The sequence below is a fragment of the Penicillium bovifimosum genome (genome assembly GCF_028826915.1).
Source record: "Penicillium bovifimosum strain IBT 22155 chromosome Unknown utg000001l_segment0_segment0, whole genome shotgun sequence".
NCBI classification, from domain to species: Eukaryota; Fungi; Ascomycota; class Eurotiomycetes; order Eurotiales; family Aspergillaceae; genus Penicillium; species Penicillium bovifimosum.
Window position 1 is genome coordinate 1567266 of NW_026622710.1, and position 18996 is coordinate 1586261.

General features: G+C 50.1%; 8 protein-coding genes across 8 annotated transcripts; 2 read left to right on the forward strand and 6 right to left on the reverse strand.

The window, feature by feature from the left end:
* Window positions 1-1268: 1268 nt before the first annotated feature.
* N7515_000595 (uncharacterized protein) lies at window positions 1269-2284 on the forward strand (the record flags this gene model as incomplete). The annotated part of the gene is made up of 2 exons (XM_056661339.1): window positions 1269-2015; window positions 2084-2284. 2 exons carry the CDS (start codon window positions 1269-1271, stop codon window positions 2282-2284), a joined length of 948 nt encoding a protein of 315 aa, XP_056526505.1.
* A 793-nt stretch (window positions 2285-3077) lies between these two features.
* N7515_000596 (uncharacterized protein) lies at window positions 3078-4524 on the reverse strand (the record flags this gene model as incomplete). Its single annotated transcript, XM_056661340.1, has 7 exons — window positions 3078-3240; window positions 3301-3578; window positions 3645-3748; window positions 3812-4001; window positions 4053-4165; window positions 4211-4428; window positions 4484-4524. 7 exons carry the CDS (start codon window positions 4522-4524, stop codon window positions 3078-3080), a joined length of 1107 nt encoding a protein of 368 aa, XP_056526506.1.
* A 498-nt stretch (window positions 4525-5022) lies between these two features.
* On the reverse strand, window positions 5023-5694 carry N7515_000597 (uncharacterized protein; the record flags this gene model as incomplete). Its single annotated transcript, XM_056661341.1, has 1 exon — window positions 5023-5694. The coding sequence occupies one exon, from the start codon at window positions 5692-5694 to the stop codon at window positions 5023-5025; it is 672 nt and encodes a 223-aa protein (XP_056526507.1).
* A 1394-nt stretch (window positions 5695-7088) lies between these two features.
* On the reverse strand, window positions 7089-8585 carry erg1 (squalene monooxygenase erg1; the record flags this gene model as incomplete). The annotated part of the gene is made up of 2 exons (XM_056661342.1): window positions 7089-7357; window positions 7430-8585. The coding sequence occupies 2 exons, from the start codon at window positions 8583-8585 to the stop codon at window positions 7089-7091; spliced, it is 1425 nt and encodes a 474-aa protein (XP_056526508.1).
* Window positions 8586-8924: 339 nt separating this feature from the next.
* Window positions 8925-11780, reverse strand: N7515_000599 (pentatricopeptide repeat protein; the record flags this gene model as incomplete). The annotated part of the gene is made up of 1 exon (XM_056661343.1): window positions 8925-11780. One exon carries the CDS (start codon window positions 11778-11780, stop codon window positions 8925-8927), a length of 2856 nt encoding a protein of 951 aa, XP_056526509.1.
* A 577-nt stretch (window positions 11781-12357) lies between these two features.
* N7515_000600 (putative tetracycline-efflux transporter) lies at window positions 12358-14196 on the reverse strand (the record flags this gene model as incomplete). Its single annotated transcript, XM_056661344.1, has 3 exons — window positions 12358-12440; window positions 12493-13942; window positions 14011-14196. 3 exons carry the CDS (start codon window positions 14194-14196, stop codon window positions 12358-12360), a joined length of 1719 nt encoding a protein of 572 aa, XP_056526510.1.
* An 819-nt stretch (window positions 14197-15015) lies between these two features.
* N7515_000601 (ferrochelatase HEM15) lies at window positions 15016-16421 on the reverse strand (the record flags this gene model as incomplete). The annotated part of the gene is made up of 3 exons (XM_056661345.1): window positions 15016-15473; window positions 15532-16114; window positions 16179-16421. 3 exons carry the CDS (start codon window positions 16419-16421, stop codon window positions 15016-15018), a joined length of 1284 nt encoding a protein of 427 aa, XP_056526511.1.
* Window positions 16422-16738: 317 nt separating this feature from the next.
* akuA (uncharacterized protein) lies at window positions 16739-18977 on the forward strand (the record flags this gene model as incomplete). The annotated part of the gene is made up of 5 exons (XM_056661346.1): window positions 16739-16801; window positions 16861-18379; window positions 18431-18534; window positions 18597-18812; window positions 18867-18977. The coding sequence occupies 5 exons, from the start codon at window positions 16739-16741 to the stop codon at window positions 18975-18977; spliced, it is 2013 nt and encodes a 670-aa protein (XP_056526512.1).
* Between the last annotated feature and the right edge of the window lie 19 nt (window positions 18978-18996).

The window sequence follows — 18996 nt, forward strand, 5'->3', positions numbered from 1 at the left end:
ACCAAAGAATAATATAACAAACGAAACAATGTTCACCCTCCTCCTAAAACTCCTCCTCCCAACCTTCCTATACCTCTACTACAGTTTCTTCCTCACCTACGCCTTAATAACGAGCACCAGCAGCATAATCACCTTCATCTACGACTGTTCCAGTTCCTGTCTGCATACCGTCACCTCACTCTTCCTTCCCGATACTTGGTCCGGCTACGTGTATGGATTCCCGGACTTGCCGTGGCTAGGTCGTGCGACGCCGACGCCCATCATGCCTGGTTTCTCGGTTTTCTCGTTTGCGTTTGTGTTCGCAGCTTTGGGGATTCAGCTTTGTTGGGATTTGTTTTAGGATTTTGTTTTTACCTATGTAGTGGATTTCCTCTGCGACTTCTTGGCTTGCCCCTTCCGTTTTAGTGCTCGGACCTTGCCGTTTTTTGCTCACTGAGTAGAACTGAGCACGCCTCTGAGCGGCCTGACCTGATCAGGGAATTGCTAAGGACACCCCAACTTTTTGATACATAGTGTAGTGGGAGAACTGCGCCATCGTGCCGAGATTAGCGGTGTACGGATTACTCAGCATTTGTGATATGGATAAAAGGCTTCATCGCATGGATAGGACAATCAGACACACTTGTCCTCTTCTAGACCACCCCTGTGTTCTCCTCTCCTGTAGTCCCACTACTCCCAGTGGCGGACCTGGTTCGCAGACAGGTTTGCGTTTCTCGCTCTTCAATAGTTAACTAACTATTTGGGGTGCCGTTGGGAATTGCTAAGGACACCGGGGGTTCCGCCCAGCAAAAAGTTGGGGTGCCGTGTGCCAATTCCCCCGACTTATACAGATAACGTTAACGCTAGTCCAGGGGGGTTAGCGCCCGCTGTCATGTGCGGTTAGCGCCCCACATCTGCAGATTCCCACGCACACTTATCTTAGAAAAGACTATGTGTCAGACTGGGATACACTGGGATAAGGCCTCCCTAGGCCATAAACAGGAACCTTGGTTTTTGATGTGGTCTAGTGGTAATTAATTCCCATACTATGTCACTATGATCTGCTTTCTTTACGCATATTTATACGAATCTGCAGTACGTGGTGTTGATTGCCATGAGTGTGCCATTTTTCGCGGAAAAAGGACGCGTTGCCAACCAAGGAGATATACCGGTGCCCGCTCTTTCACACTTCGCCTCTGCTCTCAATCCGTTTTCTTCTTCATACCCAGCCCCACTCCCCTTACTCCTCTCTTCCTTCAGCTTCCACAACTTCCATTTTGCCCTACACCATGGGTCCCCTGTCCGACGACGACGGCCGAGCGGCGAATCGTGCCTCCCTGAGGGTTAAGTACAAGAAAGCTGTCATGAACCTCATCGAGGCACTCATGTCCGACCCGAAGCCCAAGTACCGGAGCGATGATCTCATGAAACTCCGAGTGACTCTTGGATCATTTAATCCTGTGGATCAGGAGTTCCTCACCTCGAATATCTGCCTGTTCAAACCCATGTCTTCTAAGCAGATCAAGGGATATTCTTTGGACATGTCGAGGCAACATGAAGGCCATCGCGACTTATGCAACAACTATGACAAGGTGGACAAAACTACGACGGATGGCCTGGGCCGTCCCCTTCGCAGTTGGGAGATTATGGAGCGCCAAGTAGTTACCACTTTTCGCTACCTGAACCTACACTTCGAGAGTTCATACAAGGAGACCAAGCGCTACCCCGAATCTCTTGCTAAAAGCGCAAACTGGTACCCCTTTAGGGAGGGCAATCCATTTGGAGATCTGCCCCGGGGGCTACTCGTGGGCCGCCTCTTGACAAACCAGATCCCGCAGTGGAGGGTCAGGGGTCGTTACGAGTGGCAATCGAACTACCGTAAACCAGAAACGTTACTCCCGCACATGATGCTCGTTATGTACACTGGTGAAGATGCTATCGAAGGGGAACTGCTTTTCTGCGAGCTTGGATGTATTGCGCAGGTGATCTACAACCGTTTACAACAGAAGGAGTTCGAGAACACCTCGCTCTTCCCGGTATGATATCACAACTCCTACTGGTCTTTGGCATGTATACTAACCCAGTACGCTTTTCAATCCTATAGGTGTTGCTCATCTCGCTATTTGGGCCGCGACGCGGACGTCTCGTGCAGGCTAAATTCAACAAGTCTGGTGTCTTGAAAGTCAGGGCGTCGCCTATCTACAGCTTCATGAGCAAGGCCAAGGCACCTTGGGACCTTTTCTTACGCTACCATGCCTGTGAGCCTCGCGATGGGCCAGAGATAGAATTTGGTGATGATGAGTAGGAGGAGGAGGGTCTCCCCGCAGACGCCCGAGTATGGCAGTATGTACAAACCGAGTCCAGTGTATATTACGCATAGTGACTCGGATTTTGCACATCCACGTACATACTGTAGTGGGGAGGTGTGACCTCCCCCTACAGGCATGCTTTCCCTGTCCACTCCCTTGATTTCCACGTGAGCGTTTCTTACGTCAGCAGTTATGAGCTGGTGGTATAGTCACGAGGTAGCCTTTAGTAGCAACACACACTCCTACACATCTCTGATTTCTCTTCTTGTGCGCAAGCGCCCAACCTCTTTGTTCCTCTAGTTCGATGCTATGCTAGGTGGTATCTGCTGAATCGACCCGTGTGCCTCAGAGCACACAGCCTTCGAGCGTTCCCCTCTTCAATACCTAGAACGTACGTACTGAAATGGGAAGAGCGCGAAGGCGGTCTGACATCGCAGACAGGACGATGGGAGGACTGCAGCCCAGGAGACAGTAGCAGGGACGTCCTATGACCTACAGAGAGCCGACGAGAACCATACTGGAAAACCGAGAAAGAGGCAAAAGATGTGTATTCTGTGTCCGATCTGTCTGTGGCTGTGCCCCTTCTTAAGGAGAATGAGCGGTGAGCGTAGCGCAGGCCTAAGGCATCATTCCTGGAGGTGGCGCATTTCTCCCACTACAATACCTAGAAATTACTGGAAATTTGAAGATGTATGCAAATAACTCATTTCATCATTTGCGCAATTATTCTTCACCAGCTATATACGCATTTTGGAGCACCTTCCCAAGCTTGGCCTTTCTTCGCTCGTTTCAGTTGCCGGGTTTGGGCTTCAGCGAATCCAGAAGGCTACTCTTTGGCATACCCAGTTCCAAAAAGTCATCTATCTCATCATCCAGTCTTTCCAAGAAGCTCTCCTTGTTCCAAATCGGTTTCCATCCGACAAGATCCTTTTTCTCGCACAGTACTTTGGGACTTGGTTCTCGGCCATCAGTATAGTGACTCTATCATATTATAGACCGCATGCCAACTTACCTAGAATTCCACATACTATAAGCGAATTTAACCGGAACGCCCACGGACTCAGCCGCCATCTCATCGGAGGGCCACGTTTTAGTTGATGCTGATGTGACCAGACCACGAGAATGTAATCTCGCCGCAAGCCGGTCCAAAATTTCCCACCATGGCACGACATGTGAGACGAGGAAATAGTAACCATCTTCGCCGGTTGGGAGCTGCTCACCTCGAAGAATTGCCTCGAGGAGTTGAGCATAAAACCCTGCTACGTCTGATATATGCGCTAAGGTCGCGATCTGTCCCAGGTGCACGATTAATTTTTGTCAGAGGCTTACGCTCTATTGCATTTGATAGAAACTTACTCGATTTTCGGCAAATCTGTAGACCTGCTCGTATTTGATGCTAGCTTTGACAAGGGCTGGTATCCGTGGCGAGAGCTGGTTCCATGTTCCAGAACCTCTTCCGTCTAATGCATTGTTAGCAGGTACTGAGAAACAAAATAAATCCTTCCGGATCCTCGATGACGTACGAATGGTCGGTGGGAATATCAAGAACCCGGTCACGCCGGCCGCTTTCAGTTGTTGAACGACAAAAGTGTCGACTTGTCGAACGATGTACGTGTCTGCAGACTTTCTTTCGAGGTCATAAACTGGATCTGTGTCTTTCACTTCTCCGAATGGCCAATTCGTGTTCTCGTCGAATGCAGATAGCCCGGTCGTCTGTATGAAATGGTTAATGCTGAGAATGATAATGAAGGACCGCGGACTCACGTGAACGTAGTAAGATTCTTTTCCCGTAGCCTCACGCTGCTCTTTCAGGGCCACTATGAGGTTCAGCGCGACATTCGGATCTATCGAAGTTGCATTGTTGATAACCAGATCAACTAAGTCCGGAGATAATCAGCAAATCTAGCCGGTCATGAAATCACAGAGATCCGAGACATTGATGGGGAGGGTAGACGGACTGTCATTTGAAAGTACATAATTTACCACAGCAGACTTATCACCGAGATCTAATTGTGCGATGCGAATATCCCGTTCCGAGAAACTCTCAGCTTGTTCTTGGGAGCGCACCGCAGCATGAATCTGCACGGCCTTCGCAAATTCACTTTTGCGGCTCCAAATTTCTGTAACAATAGACCCTCCGCTACATAAGAACTAGGTTAGTATTCATTTTCTTTAGAGGAAGATGTTCCACGTACATGTAGCCGGAAGCACCAGTGATGAGAATATTTGCACACATGTTAGGGATGGGAAAGGCTGGGGACAAACGGAATCGGTTGCTCATGCATTCATGTTGATACTTGGAGAGCTTTTATATTGCAGGTGGTGACGGCATAATCGGAGTTAGCGGATTTAATTCATTTACGCCCGCGGGCCGCTCCCAGTCCTGGCGAGCATCCTGATCTCGGAAGCGCATCTGGGCCAGCCGGAGCCCGGAAGCTTTCCGGGGAGGGGGTTGAACAAACGAGCCAGAATAACAGATCCCATTCTAAAGATCGGCCTTTGCTAACAGCCTAACAAGGAAACCCAATATTCTTGTTGTAGTTATGATTCCGTTGCCAAGCTTCTAATTGGGAAATAACTAGGGGATACCCAGTTAGTCTGAGGATAGTGAGCTTCTGGATATCACATGAACCCTGTTTCCTGACAAGAGGAAATAATATCAAAAGCAAAAGCCACAACCACGCCGGGTCGACAGAGACGATCCCGCTCCTTGGATAAGAATAAGAGCCCGGATCTAGCTGTTTTGAGTAGGAGTTGTTGTGAGATTCGGGGGAATAGAGCTGGCATAAGAAATCACGGAAGTCTGGCGTCGGACAGGTTCTTCATAGATCTTGTCCATGAATGTTGCTGGTATCTTCCCTTCTTCAAACAAAATGGAAACAATCCAAAGACGCGGAGAACCCTGTGGGATCGAACGGTACTCATCTGTAAGAACATATGCGGGATCGCGAATGAGCTCTTCGAGCTCTTCCACCCCCTCAAGCCAAAAAAGGCTTGACAACGGTCCGATGAACAAGGAGACCTGCTCGCCATCCTCATACAGATACTGTGATATCTCTTCTGGAATGGCACCGGGGAATTCAATTCCTGCAGCCCAAACAGGTTTGTAGTCGGTTGCGTACAGATCTAGTATGTCTCTCTCGTCTCTCATTGTGAAGGTATTTTGGTCACTTCGAGTTTGAGATGGAGTTGGTGACGAACGGCAAGAGCTCTTCGAGGTGGAGACGGAGCCGTCATCATTGCCATTGGTCAATGGCGGTGGGGGTTTGGAATGTGGGACGCCTGGTTCGGTCTCGGCTAGCGGCGGTGGTGGTACAGCAATAGGAAGACTGATACTAGACGCCAGTACGCCACTGTACCTAGCAGGGGAAAACTCCCGATTTCTGTTTGAGCTTCGAGTTGCCATTGTCAAGTAACAAAAAGGTGAGGTTGTCAAGGAAAAAAAAACTTGCAACAGAAATGGAAAGAGTTGTTGTTGTGGTGGACGGAATTACGGTTATGAAATGTTACCAGCAAAACTTTGCTGGATTACATGTATTATACCAAAACCTGTCAGGTGACCTGATACTGGGGTATATGAATGTGTTCGCCGAACTTGCTGTCACATGATCTAAATTTTTGTTGTATGCTAGTAATTATTGTCTGACCCCGGCCCCGCCAGATTGTGAAGCTCTTACTCTGACTTTGGTGTTTTTACTTAGTTGAACAAAGTGATCATTGTGAATACCTAATCCATGGATGAGTGTAACCGTGACTCCATAATCCGACAGACGGTCTAAGCCTAGGCGGAGAGTTGCGATTCTGCCGGGCTGATATTTTAGTTGAGGCCGTGCCCCGCTTTTCCTTCCTTTCTTTTCATTCTTCAGCTTTAGTATTCTCGTAAATTGATACAACAATTTTATTCTGTTTTTGATCGTGACAATGAGTCACTTGACTTTCACTTGAGGTACATGCTGGCTGAATGCCGATGTTCCCCCCAAGTCCGTGGCATACTGTGTACTCCGCTGATTGAGGATCTCATGAGCGTCCTTCGCGACGTTCACCATCGGTTGGGCAGCGTTGAGATCCTCAATCAGCGGAGTACACAGTATGCCAACAGTGATTATCACGTGATGGCTCTGGGCAGCTCAGTGACCTGGAGTCCGGACTGAAATATACTCAGTGAGCCTAGCCTGACTCTGAGCGCCCTTATAAAAGCGGCGGGCCGGCGGCAGGTTATATAAGAAAGCCCCCTGGCAGAGGAAATCCTCTATATAGAGTGACCTAGGTATAGGTAGTGGCTGTGTGTTTGTATATGCCTAATGCAGGTGTGTCTAGGTAAGGGAGAATAGGAGATTGAAGTGTCTATATGGAGAATGCTATGATATGCTGGGAAGGAGGGATATGACGGATGTGATGGACATTATGTCTATAGAGCATGTGTCGTTGGCGTCGTTGCAATACTTGGTTTAGGGTATTGTATATAGCATTTGCGGAGGAAACATTGAAAGCGTTCAAGTTCGTTCGGAATGTATTGACATTGCATCATTCATCTTCAAGATGATATGGCTTATGGAATAATGGTATATAGTACAGATTGCACCTGCAGCACATATCGTAGTGTATGCAGAGCGTCGGCATGCCGGAGAATTAAATCACATAAAGGCGTTGGTCAGCCGGCCGAATGGATATTAAGAACAGAAGGTATTGGCGAGATGGCATCGACAAGTATGTTCACCAGGAAGAAAATATAAGGATATGCTGGCCCCTCTAGTCGCTTTTGGAGGGGAAATGGAAGAACCGCAATCGAGTCGGGTCGCATCAACACCAAACTTCGGACCAGATGTATGGGACGATGACGATACAGGCTGTGTAGAGGATCATGAAGGCGTAGTAGGGGAAGAGGAAGATCCTGGTCAAGGGGAGGTCGCTTAGGACCATCCAGATGGCTAGGAAAGCGACGGAGAAGAAGTGGCTGACGAGGACGAGAGGTTGCTTGATTAGTCCAGCTAACAGTCCAACGGGACCATTGACTGGTCCGATCTGGAAATAGCGGAAACAGCCACGCTGCAGAGCTCGGAGGCTTTCATCTGTTCAGGGACAAGTCAGCTATCGGCTCTTGAGCGGGTAGGGGTTGTTGGGGTAGGAAGGAAGAGACATACCATCTGCGGCGAACAGTGCATATAGAGCTTGTGCGAGGATGTTGATGACAGATGAAGAGTTCTTTCGCCTCCAGTGGAAGATCGCGAGCTGTTCGAGGACAAGACCCGTGTCGGAAAAGCTGGGCACATTCTCCGGGCTGAGCAGTTCGCGGATATAAACGACATCACTGAGCGCCACCGTCATACCTCCTCCGGTGAGAGGATGCCGCATGTTGAGCGCATCTCCCAGAATCATCAAGCCTGGTGTCTTGTTGACCGAAGCAGGCAGGAACGAGTTCGGCATTGACCTTAGTTGGCCCTGCTCCAGCGCATCGGAGAATGACTGCCGGGCGCCTTCTGGAATCTGGGGCAGAATAGTGTTTCTCAAATAACCCTTAACACCGCCATTTTTCACCGAAGCCAGAGGAAGATTATCCGGAATGTCGATAAGGATTCGAGTTTCGTGCGTGCCAATCTGGTACATAAGCACAGGCGGGTTTTCGCTAAGGAGGACATGGCCAGTATTCGGTTCAGGGAGTTTGGCATCGATAAGCTCCAGACCATAGAACTTTGACCGTCTTTTCGGGCTATATTGGTGGTGTTGTTTTCGGAATTCGGAGTTGTAGCCGTCGGCGGCCACGGTGAGCTGGGCGAAGTAGCAATCCTTCAACTCCTTGGTCACACACTCGACTCCAAGCACTTCCTGGGTATGTGACGATGTGACAAGACCAGTTACCTTGGTCTCGACCACAGTGACATTAGGACAGGCCAAAGCTGCTTCCCGGAGCTTCATCACGAATCGACCATGGTGGAAGGCTCGTCCCAACGGTGTGGGTGACGTTGGGGTGGACTTGGGGTATTCTAGGAGAACCGGCTCGCCAAAGTATGAGACCCAATATCCCTTTACGTCAATTCCATCAATTCCCTCCAGGCAATCTCGCAATCCTAGTTGCTCCAGAGCCTGGACACCGCCCGGTTGGAGCAGTTCACCGACAATGCGATTGGGCTCCTCCAATGACTTTTCTAGCAGAATTACACTGCGCCCTTGTCTTCCGAGTGTGACTGCAAGTGCACAGCCCAAGACTCCTGCACCGACAATAACGACGTCTGCTTCGTGGTGTTCAATGCGGCGTTGGGCGGCTGGGGATTGGGCGTGGCCGTTGAGCATGGTGGCCATTTTCGCGGGGTTGAATAGAGTAATTGTTGTCAAAGTGGACACAACGAAGACAGGACCATTATCGGGCTGATCACTGGATTTAAGGAAAAGTCGATTGGCAGTGTGTATGGGCTGATGTTTTTTTTTGGCAGAAGAAGGGAAAGGGGTGGCGTGACATGTGAAAGCAACTACTCTCCGCCTTCTCAGTTCTACGCAGCACGAGACATCACGGCGACTTTTGTGCAACCTGACTATTGGCTGGTCGGATAAATTATGAAGTTGACGTATGTGCGTATGAGCTTAGTTGAAGTCTATTGTACATTTTTATATTTACATTCATTATCCACGTTCAAAGTGCTCTCAGTCTTCACAGTCCTCCACAGGTGAAAACTCAAGGTGATACTCCGATGGGTACTTCTCAGGCACATAATAACCATCCCAAGTTTCTGGCTCAAACCATGGATAATTGGGATCCTCTGGAAGCTGGGAGTGCAGTTTGGCGAGTGTAGACTCAGCCCACCATCTGGCATGGTCGGAAGGATTGAATTTCCTGCGGTTGAGCAATTGATCCAGCTCCCACTCCTCATCGAAATTCGTGATGAGCTCCTCCAGCCTCGTGGTAGGCAGTAGATGTTGTTTCTGAGGGGGTTTGGGGTTGGAACGTCTTAATCGTTTCTTCCCCGGGTCGACACTGATGCTTGACCAGTGCGAATCTCCCTGGGACTTGGCTTCTAGCACCTCGACGGTTCGCCGGAGTATTGAAAGCTGCTCCTCAGTCTCGTAAGATGCAGATGCGATGAGCTTCTTTTCCAAGGTGTATAACTGGGAGGTGGCTTCCACGACAAAGTCTTGGTTGATGTGCTCGGCCCGCGAGAGGACAGTCATTATACACCACCAGGCACCCTTCAGATTGTGAAGCTCAGCGAAAGCACGCAGCAACATCTTCAACAGTACCTGGTCAAAGCCATGAGACAGCCGCCACCGAGATTGGTAGATTGTTGTGAGAAGATCGACGGCAAGTTCTGGCGTCCCACGCCTAATCAGATAGCCACTGAAAGAAGTGGCGCAATGATGCTTGACGGAAAGATCGTGTTCGTTGGCACAGATGTTGTAGTATTCAAACATTGCCATCTTGATCAGACCCCCGCGTCCAACTGCTGCTGGGTCCACCTTCATAACTCGCTGGAAGAAGATGGGAGTCCATGAAGTGAACCGTTTGGAGAAACGAACAGCACGGTCTTTCTTCCAGTGATCCCATTCGGAAGTGATCAAGCGCCGGGCGTTCGCCAGGCCTGTAACCTTGCAACTCAAGATTGCGGCGATTACAGCCAACGTCAGATGAAGTGGTCGGACAATGTAACCGCCCCCGACAGCGTGATCGTAAATTCTCAAAGCATCTGTGTGCTTACCCATGTTGATCGAGTGCTCCATTCGCTTGTGGAGTGCAACATATAAATTGGCGTTCTTCGTAGCTACCATCTCTCTCACTGTTCGAGGGAAGGTTTGCTCGGCGGGGAGGTGGATCGGGGCAATTTTCTCTCCCCGCAATGCCCAATTCTCAGCACTAGATCCAAGAATGCGCCGGGATGAAGTTATATGCTCTTGTCGGTGTTTGGCAGCTTGTTTCAGGCGCCAGATTCCCACGGGGTTGTCAGTCATTGCGATTTTTCGACTTTTCACGAGGGACTTGATGAACGCATCATTGATTCCAGTATTCCATTGTTGCACTGTGGCCATGTCCATGATAGTCATGATCATATCTTCAGTGCCCCTCTCAATGATTGCTTCAAGGATGTGTCGGTGGAGTACCTTGTCGGGTCTCATATCGAAGTCATTGATGCAAGAAGTGACAAAATCGAGGATTTGCTCGCCCGTGTGGGTTGGGTAATATTCCAAGAAGATGCGGTCGAAGACGATAGAGAAATCTCTCTTTGAATCGGTGTAACCGTGCTCGTGCATCGCACGCATGCCGTCCATGACCCTGTCCCACTCGCAATTCAGCGCTCTGCTGTAAATGATCATGCCAATGGTCCGACATCCAGGCTGGACCCCATAGCGAGTGGGCATCGCCTTGACCATGGCTTCGGCTTCTTCGGCTCGACCCGTCTCTACCATGGCCTTTACGATTGGGTTGAACAGCTTTTCGGTGGGTTTCCGATCAAGCTGTTCGAGACGTTTGAGGATGAGATCAAGCTGAGAATACAACAATTCGATGCTTTTAGTCTTCCTCCACAAACAATCAAGATAGGCGCCACATAAACCGCAGTCACGGTCATCCTCGAAGCGCTGGAAGAAGAGGCCCTTGGCCGAGTCCAACCGTTTGGACTCAAGCAGGCATCGAAGAACGACCTCCAACAGATGTGTTGGAACAGTGAAGATATTCCTGTACTTCTCATATATAACACCCACAGAGTCAATGTGACCTTCTTTCGCAAGTAAATGCATCAGCGTGGCCCACATCTCATTCGAGACCATGCTGACTCGGTCAATGCGATTGAACAAAGTCCGAGCAACGAAAAGATTTCCTTTGATGCAATTGGCAGTGAATACGAGACATGCAAGCTCTCTGCGTTCCCATGAGATGGCAGTTGTAGTCCGAGTGTGCGCCAGGAACAGATTCGCGGCCGTAATCTCCCGCTCTTGGGCAAGTAATCTGCGAATCTCGACATCGAAGGGAACTCTGCCAGACTCTCCCGCAACTTCGGCCTCCTTTTTCTCACGAGCCCGGACCGCATGGTTTCGAGCAAAGTCTGGGAAGTCCATTCTTTCTTTGTAGTTGAATTGCCCGAGAGAGCGTTTTGATCGAGCATGGTGATTTTCCAGGCTGACTAGGGGCTTGGGCTTGCTCGGTTTTTGATTGGGTTTGTCTTTCTCAATTTCCGGCTCATGGGGCTCTTGGGGCCCGTCGGGTATGTTCCGGTTCCTCAATTTGAGAGAGTCAATGCCCATGAATTCGCCTGCTTCTGCGGCCTCGACCATCACCTTGAGGCGTTTTGCAGCAGACGTTGCATCGTAATTTGGTGCTGTGCTATGTAACGTTCGTTTGGTCTCGATGATTTTTTCGGCGATGCGGACTCGGCGATGGGCTTCGTATGTGAGGGCTGCTACCGTGCAGAATCCGCCGACCGTTGAGCCGGCCAGGGCCAATTGGCGCAGAACTCGGAGCGCATTTCGAGAAGGAATGGAGGAGGAGGTGTTTGCGGCGCGAGAGAGCATTTTGCAAGTGCTGAGCGCCGGTTGCGCGCCGGAGTTCATTCACCAGTCGTGCATGAGTGGCCTCACCTCAATTTTTCGAGGGCTAGGAGCTGGACCGATCAGGCGAATGCATGCAGCATCAAGCAGGGGCTGTACGACACAATGGGGTGTAGGGACAGGCAATTGAAGCTGATCAAATAGGGTAAATTCGGAGCCACGACATTTTCTCCGGCGGAAGCAAAGCGACTTGCGCGTTTGGCTGGTATCGTTCGCCGGATCCCGGTCATACGACCATGGGTCCCAACATACGGAACCTCAGACCTGACCGGCTACATCTTCCCCTGACAATTCCCCTGACAATATCATTATTCTCCCTCATGTTCTGAGGCTGTTCTAATCTCAACTTCTCAAGGCATGAGATATATGCTATACCTTCGGTTCTTGACTACGATACGAAACGTCGCAATAATCTGGCGAGAAAGAAAGAGAATGAGAAATTCATTGTACATCAATATTGTACGTCAGTATCTATATGAAGCATGTGGAGCAGAAGCAAGCAGAAAAGAAAAATGCAGCGGAGTATATCGAAAAGAACAGCCTATCGCAAGAGCCTGTCTTGCTCGCCATCGCCATCGCCATCTTCCGTCCTAAGATCCGCAGAGGTTTCGCTTTCAAGAGTGACTGGAGCAACAATTAGCAAACGTGATGTGAGAACTTTGCAAGATCAACGTACCATGCGACTTGATGAACAGACTCGTTAGAAACGCTACGCCGAAGACAGCTGCAAGTGCCACAAACACTGTTTGGGGCAAAACTGCAACAGTTAGACTGTATATTAGGTTAAACACCGTAGGTGCGACGACTCGAGAAAGTGCATGCAAAAGACCAGTGGCACCAAGCATCTGTCCAATGCGTTCATGAGGCACGTGCTTGGTGAGAGATGACTGCAGGATCGCGGACCCCATGCCACCCAGAGAGGCAATGGCTCCAGAAAGCACCATCACGGATGGTGTTTTCGATAAGGCATAGCCAACATATCCGAGTATGTCGAATATGATGGAAGTTCGTATTAAAACAACGTCCAGCGTGTCTGAACCACGAATGATCCCATCCTCCTTGCACGGAGTGCGGAAAAGGCGAGAGATAATCGGGAGCACGAGGAAAAGATTGAAAACGCGAACCACGTTGATGACCGCAATAAAGATACTGGATTCCACGCTGCCCCACTTGAACATGTACTCAGCGTAGATGATGATGATCTGCATTGTGCCCATGGCGACTCCAAACATAGCGGTATCAATCGCAGCCAACAGCACAATGTTTCGACGTAGAGCCGAGCTGGCACCGCGACGATTGGGAAACAAGACACTGGGCCTTCCGACTGCGGGCATCAGAATCGCAAGGGGTGTAATCAGGTTCATCGGGTTCCACACGCGCCAGGAATACCACTTCGGGGCTTCCATATCCGCGTTCTTTACGCGGTGCTTCTCGCGGGCAGCGAGCTGTCGGTCCTTGGACAACGATTCGGGGACGATGAAGTACACCGATAGACAGAAAATGGCATGGAATGTAAGCGCAATGTAGAAAACAAGCTGCGTGCCCCCATGCTTGATCAGCCAGGCAGCCCCGCCAGGTCCAGCAGCAATACCAAAGAACAGCGAACCATGGAATAAGCCAAATGCCACACTGCGCTTCTCGATCGGCGTACAATCAGAGGCGTATGAATGGATCAGAGCTTGTGCGGTTGTAAATGATCCACCTAATCCATCCATAACCGATCCGACCAGAAGCATATTGACCGAGAGCCGCTCAGGCCATGTAGCCAGGATTACAGCGATAACTTCGTTAAACACAGCACCCAACGCACACCACGCGATCATATTGGTTCTTCCATAGCGGTCAGACAAGTGTCCGAGGCGGGGACTCACCAATGCCGAGATAATGCCCGCAACAAGGTTAAGGTAGAGCTGGAACTGGGCGACTAGCGACTGAACCTGCGGAATCTGGCACTGGGAGTTGTCCTCCCCGAATATGACAGGAAGGTAGGTGAACCCAGGATCTTGGGCGGTTCTCTCGGCGAGATAATCTCGACAAATAAGCGACATGATCAGATTAATCTTGGGGACGGCAATGCCGCCGAAACCCAAGGTGAAAATCAGGGCGAACGGCATCAGCCACCAGATCTGTTATGGTTGCAGGAACGGTTAGACAGCTGTTCCTGAAGCTTCGGCGCGGCCTTGAGGTCACTCACACTGGGCCTCCTCCATTGCGGCCGATCCGTAAAGTCATAGGGCAGTCGATGCAATTCTCCATCGGTCCCAGCGATCAAAGGCGTGTTCTCGGTCACATCTGCAATGGGACCAGTCGCTTGGGCGCCTCGGACGCGCATGCGCGCGTCAACTTCGGGCTCACGCGCAAACAGTTCTTCGTTCTCCATGATGAAGCTGGCGTCAACATCGGCGATAATTCACGATCTCGAAAGCTGTCTACCGGTGCATGATTGATTTGTAATTGGAATGCGGGCCCGTCCGACTTCACAATGATCCGTCTATTATATCGTGTGTACCGGATAAGGTCTGGCCCTGGTCAATCGGCGGTTTCAAATTGCACATATGTCATAGGAAAGAGGGGGAGAATGTTAGCAGATTACTGGAAGTTCGCTTGAAATCTTATCGGGGTTCCATTATTGGCAGCCGTTAACCCCGAAACCTCCGATGCGCTGGCAGGCAGGTCCTTGATTAATGATTATGAATTGAAGCCCCACAGGGCGCAGGGGCGAATGGGTTCCGGGGTAATTTGATGCTATTGGCGCGTTGCTTCTATCACTTTGGTGTTATTCTTGCTTTTTGGGGACTTAATATAAGAACGTACCTACCTGGTCCTAGGCACCACATCAGACGGCCTGAGAACACGCTAGGCCCAGGATCCTTCCAAGGTTGGTTGACTGTGTAGAGATGTCATCATTCGATGCATGTGACGCTAGCATTGATAGTACCCCCTCACCTTATGGGGTTGGACCGAGGGCAAGATAAAATCACCTGACTTATCCTTAGGTACCTAGACTTCATCCTAACTGGTTTGGTCTGATGGTAGGTTACACTGGAAGAGTTGAAAGTGGATTGATATTAAACCCAGAATATATACTTTGACAACGCCTGTGAACACCTTTTAGAGCCATTTATATAGATACACCCACTCAAGTCCGCCACTCTGAACAAAGTATACAATCAAGGTAAGCCCCAGTCAGCTTCCAAGATTAAATCACCATCGAAGCATTTTCCGGGCCAGCGAAGAACTTCTTCTGGCCCAAGCATCGCTCGCTTGTGCAACCCTGGCAACGTAATGTCATTTGGCGAGAACACAATTCTCCCTTCTGTAGGTGCTCGTGGGCAATATCGGCAAGTGCCTTAATGAAGACAGGGTTTCCGTTCAAGCTCTCGGCACGCTTGACACCTGGGTTGTTGGCTTCATGGATGACCTCCTGATCAAGCTCGTATAGGGTCTCAATGTGGTCGCTTGTGAACGCGATGGGAACCAGGATCAAATCCGTCTGTCCTCGTTTCACATACTCCTGGACAGTATCGCTGGTCTGGGCTCCGAGCCATGCACTAGGTCCCACCTGAGATTGCCAGCACAGGCGGTAGGGGTTTTGGAACTTGAGTCGCTGCATTACAGCGTGGACGGTCGCAGCCACTTCGGAGGGGTAGGGATCACCTGTAAGAGAAGTTGTTCAGCATCATTCTGAATGGAACCTAGGGTCGCCTCGGCCTACCTCGGTTGACGACACTCATGGGCAAGCTATGCGCGGAGAATAGCAATACGACTTGGTCTCGCTTCTCCTCCGGGTAGGTCTTGAGTTGAGCTTCGATATTCTGCGCAAAAGCCTCGACCAGACCGGAGTGAGTTGGCCACCGGTCAATGACGCTCCACTGGATTGTGCCTTCCTTCTCCGACCCTCCATTAGCGCGCTTGCCCTCGAGACGGTTACGCCACTTCCACAACTCGTTGAGTGAGCTGCCAGTTGTTGAACAAGAGTACTGAGGATATTGTGTAAACGCAATGGCACGTCCTCCTTTGCCATTGCCAAAGCCATCGGCGAGGAGTTGTTGGTACATGGTCTCGGTCAACGGGGCAGCATAGCGGAAGGCAACGTAAGGCTTATGCGGCGCGGTTTCAGGAGACATCTTATCCAGAAGCTTGCACATTTCCTCACACTGGTGTTCGGACCATTTCCGAATGGGCGACCCGCCGCCAATATCCGAGTACTGCTTCTGAATCTTTGAGGTTCTCCGGCGCGCAATGAGGGGTCCGATGTAAGGTTGGAGGCGTCCCAGGGGAATCAAGTCACCGTCAGCCTATAATGGCTTTTTGTCAGCATACTAGAGTAACGTGGTCATTGGAGCAATTGTTGAAACGTACAAATAGTCTGCTCAAGAAGTCCTCCACCTCGTTTGTCGTGGAAGGTCCACCCATATTCATAAAGACCATAGCAGTAGGACCCTTGGACCCTGTCGCATCTTGTGTGACTGGTGGTACCGCTGTGGCGAGACCTTGTCGATCGGTCATGCATCTCAATCGACTGCTAATTGTTGGCCGAGCTCCGAAAGAGGTGGCCCCAGTTAACAACTGTCGGGGTATCGTGAAAGGACCGCGGAATGCCATGGTGGGGGTGGCGAAAGTGTACTCGGGAAATCAAAGTGAATGAGCCCGAGGCGTCAGTTGAAGGAGATGAACCAATTCGAAATTGTCCGCCTTCCAGTCTGACTTGTCCAGTGCCTCGGAGCGTGTGAAACTGGGGTTCTCAGTGTCACTTAGCTTCCGCCCCGACCAATCACGGCGAGGCGATGTCAGCAACTTCAGGCATCAGCGTCACCTGACTTTCGTGTCAACCGCGTCAGGGACCGCGTCTCAATGATGTAAATGTTGAACTTGTTATTTCTGCAACTTTCAATATTTTCACTATTCTCTAGCTCGAAACCATGGCCGACGATAGTTATTCGCACGAGGAGGACAATAACGAAGAGGAGGAGCTTGACCAGACCGTAAGTATCTACAATTAGAGATACTTCTAGTCATTAATTTGCTGACTGTTGCCTCACAGAGCTTCAAATCAGTCAAAGATGCCGTGCTTTTTGCCATAGACATTAGCAACTCAATGCTGACTCCCCGTCCATCGCCTGACCCTCAGAAACATAGGGATGAATCGCCTGCCTCTGCAGCTTTGAAGTGTGCATACCATTTGATGCAACAGCGCATCATCTCCAACCCTCATGATATGATTGGCGTCTTGCTTTATGGAACTAAATCATCCAAGTTCTATGATGAAAGCGAGGAAAGCCGGGGAGATCTCTCATATCCCCACTGTTATCTGTACACCGATCTTGATATCCCGTCAGCCCTGGAAGTCAAGCAACTACGATCCTTGGCATCTCCAGAAGATGGCGATAGTGAAGTACATCAGGTCTTGCAAGCATCAGAAGAGCCGGTCTCGATGGCAAATGTGCTTTTTTGTGCGAATCAAATTTTTACGTCCAAGGCTCCGAACTTCCTGTCTCGACGACTGTTTGTCGTGACCGATAACGATAATCCCCACGCAGACAACAAAGCATTACGGTCCGCGGCAACTGTTCGAGCAAGAGATCTGTATGATCTCGGTGTCAATATCGAGCTGTTCCCCATCTCTCAACCAGATCACGAATTCGACACCTCCAAATTTTATGACGCAAGTTACCAGTCTTCCAGCGATGTAAAGGATCTTACTGACGATCAACAGGACATCATCTACAAGACTTCGCCTAGTGATGGAGACGCCCCGGCATACCTAAGACCGGACACCAACACAGCGACAGCTAAAGGCGACGGGCTCTCATTACTTAACTCTCTACTGTCTAGCATCAACTCAAGATCTGTCCCTCGCCGGTCGTTATTTTCCAATGTGCCACTTGAAATCGGACCCGGCTTTAAGATATCCGTCAATGGCTATCTGCTCCTCAAAAAGCAAGAACCCTCCCGGAGTTGCTTCGTCTGGCAAGGAGGCGAGACCCCGCAAATTGCCAAAGGCGTCACAACCCTAACCTCCGATGACACAGCGCAGGCGGTTGAAAAAACTGTTATCCGCAAGGCATACAAATTTGGTGGCGAACAAGTGTCTTTTACCGCCGAGGAACAACAGGCTCTGAGAAACTTCGGTGACCCTGTCATCCGTATCATTGGCTTTAAGCCACTATCCGCGCTCCCGATTTGGGCTAATGTCAAACATCCGTCGTTTATCTATCCCTCTGAAGAAGATTATATCGGCTCGACACGGGTCTTTTCTGCATTGCACCAGAAGCTCCTCGATTCTGAGAAACTTGCATTGGTTTGGTTCATCCCCCGCAAGAACGGCTCCCCGGCCTTAGCTGCTATGGTCGCCGGGGCCGAGAAGGTTGACGACAATGGCGTGCAAAAGTATCCACCTGGCATGTGGATCATACCTCTTCCCTTCGCGGATGACGTGCGTCAGAACCCAGAGAGCACTGTTCAGCGGGCCGCAGACCACGTGAATGATGCCATGCGGGACGTGATTCGACAGCTGCAGCTTCCAAAAGCTATTTATGAGCCTTCAAAATATCCAAACCCTTGTGAGCATTTGTCGTTGTGATTTGCTGGGAATAGTACTAATCAGTTCACAGCACTCCAATGGCATTATCGTATCTTGCAAGCTATTGCTTTGGATGAAGATGCCCCAGAAGCACCGGAGGACAAGACTGTGCCCAAATACCGACAAATCCACAAGGTTGGTGTTTCCGCCATCTGATCTCAAGGGGAAATATACTGACTGGTTTTGCCTCACTGTAGCGCTCTGGCGATTACATTCTCAAATGGGCAGATGAACTGAAATTGCAGGCCAACAATATGTTTGGCGGGAGGGACACCACTTCCACGCTAGTAAAGCGAGGGGCAAAGGCCGAGCCTGCGGCAGCCCACCCATCGAAACGTGCGAAGGTCGAGGGCGGCACCTCTGTGGTAGAAGCAGAAATGAGGAGATTCTACGAGCAAGGCACCATTTCGAAGGTAAGTGCTTGAATGTATTCGGAGGAAAACAGAAATGCTGATACTCGCTTGCAGCTTACTTTGCCCGTACTGAAGGAGTTCTTGCATATGCATGGCCGTGCCAACGCGGGAAGGAAGGCGGATCTCGTAGACCGAGTCGAGCAGTACTTCGAGCAAAAGTTCTGAAGCTCATTGTAGCCTACTT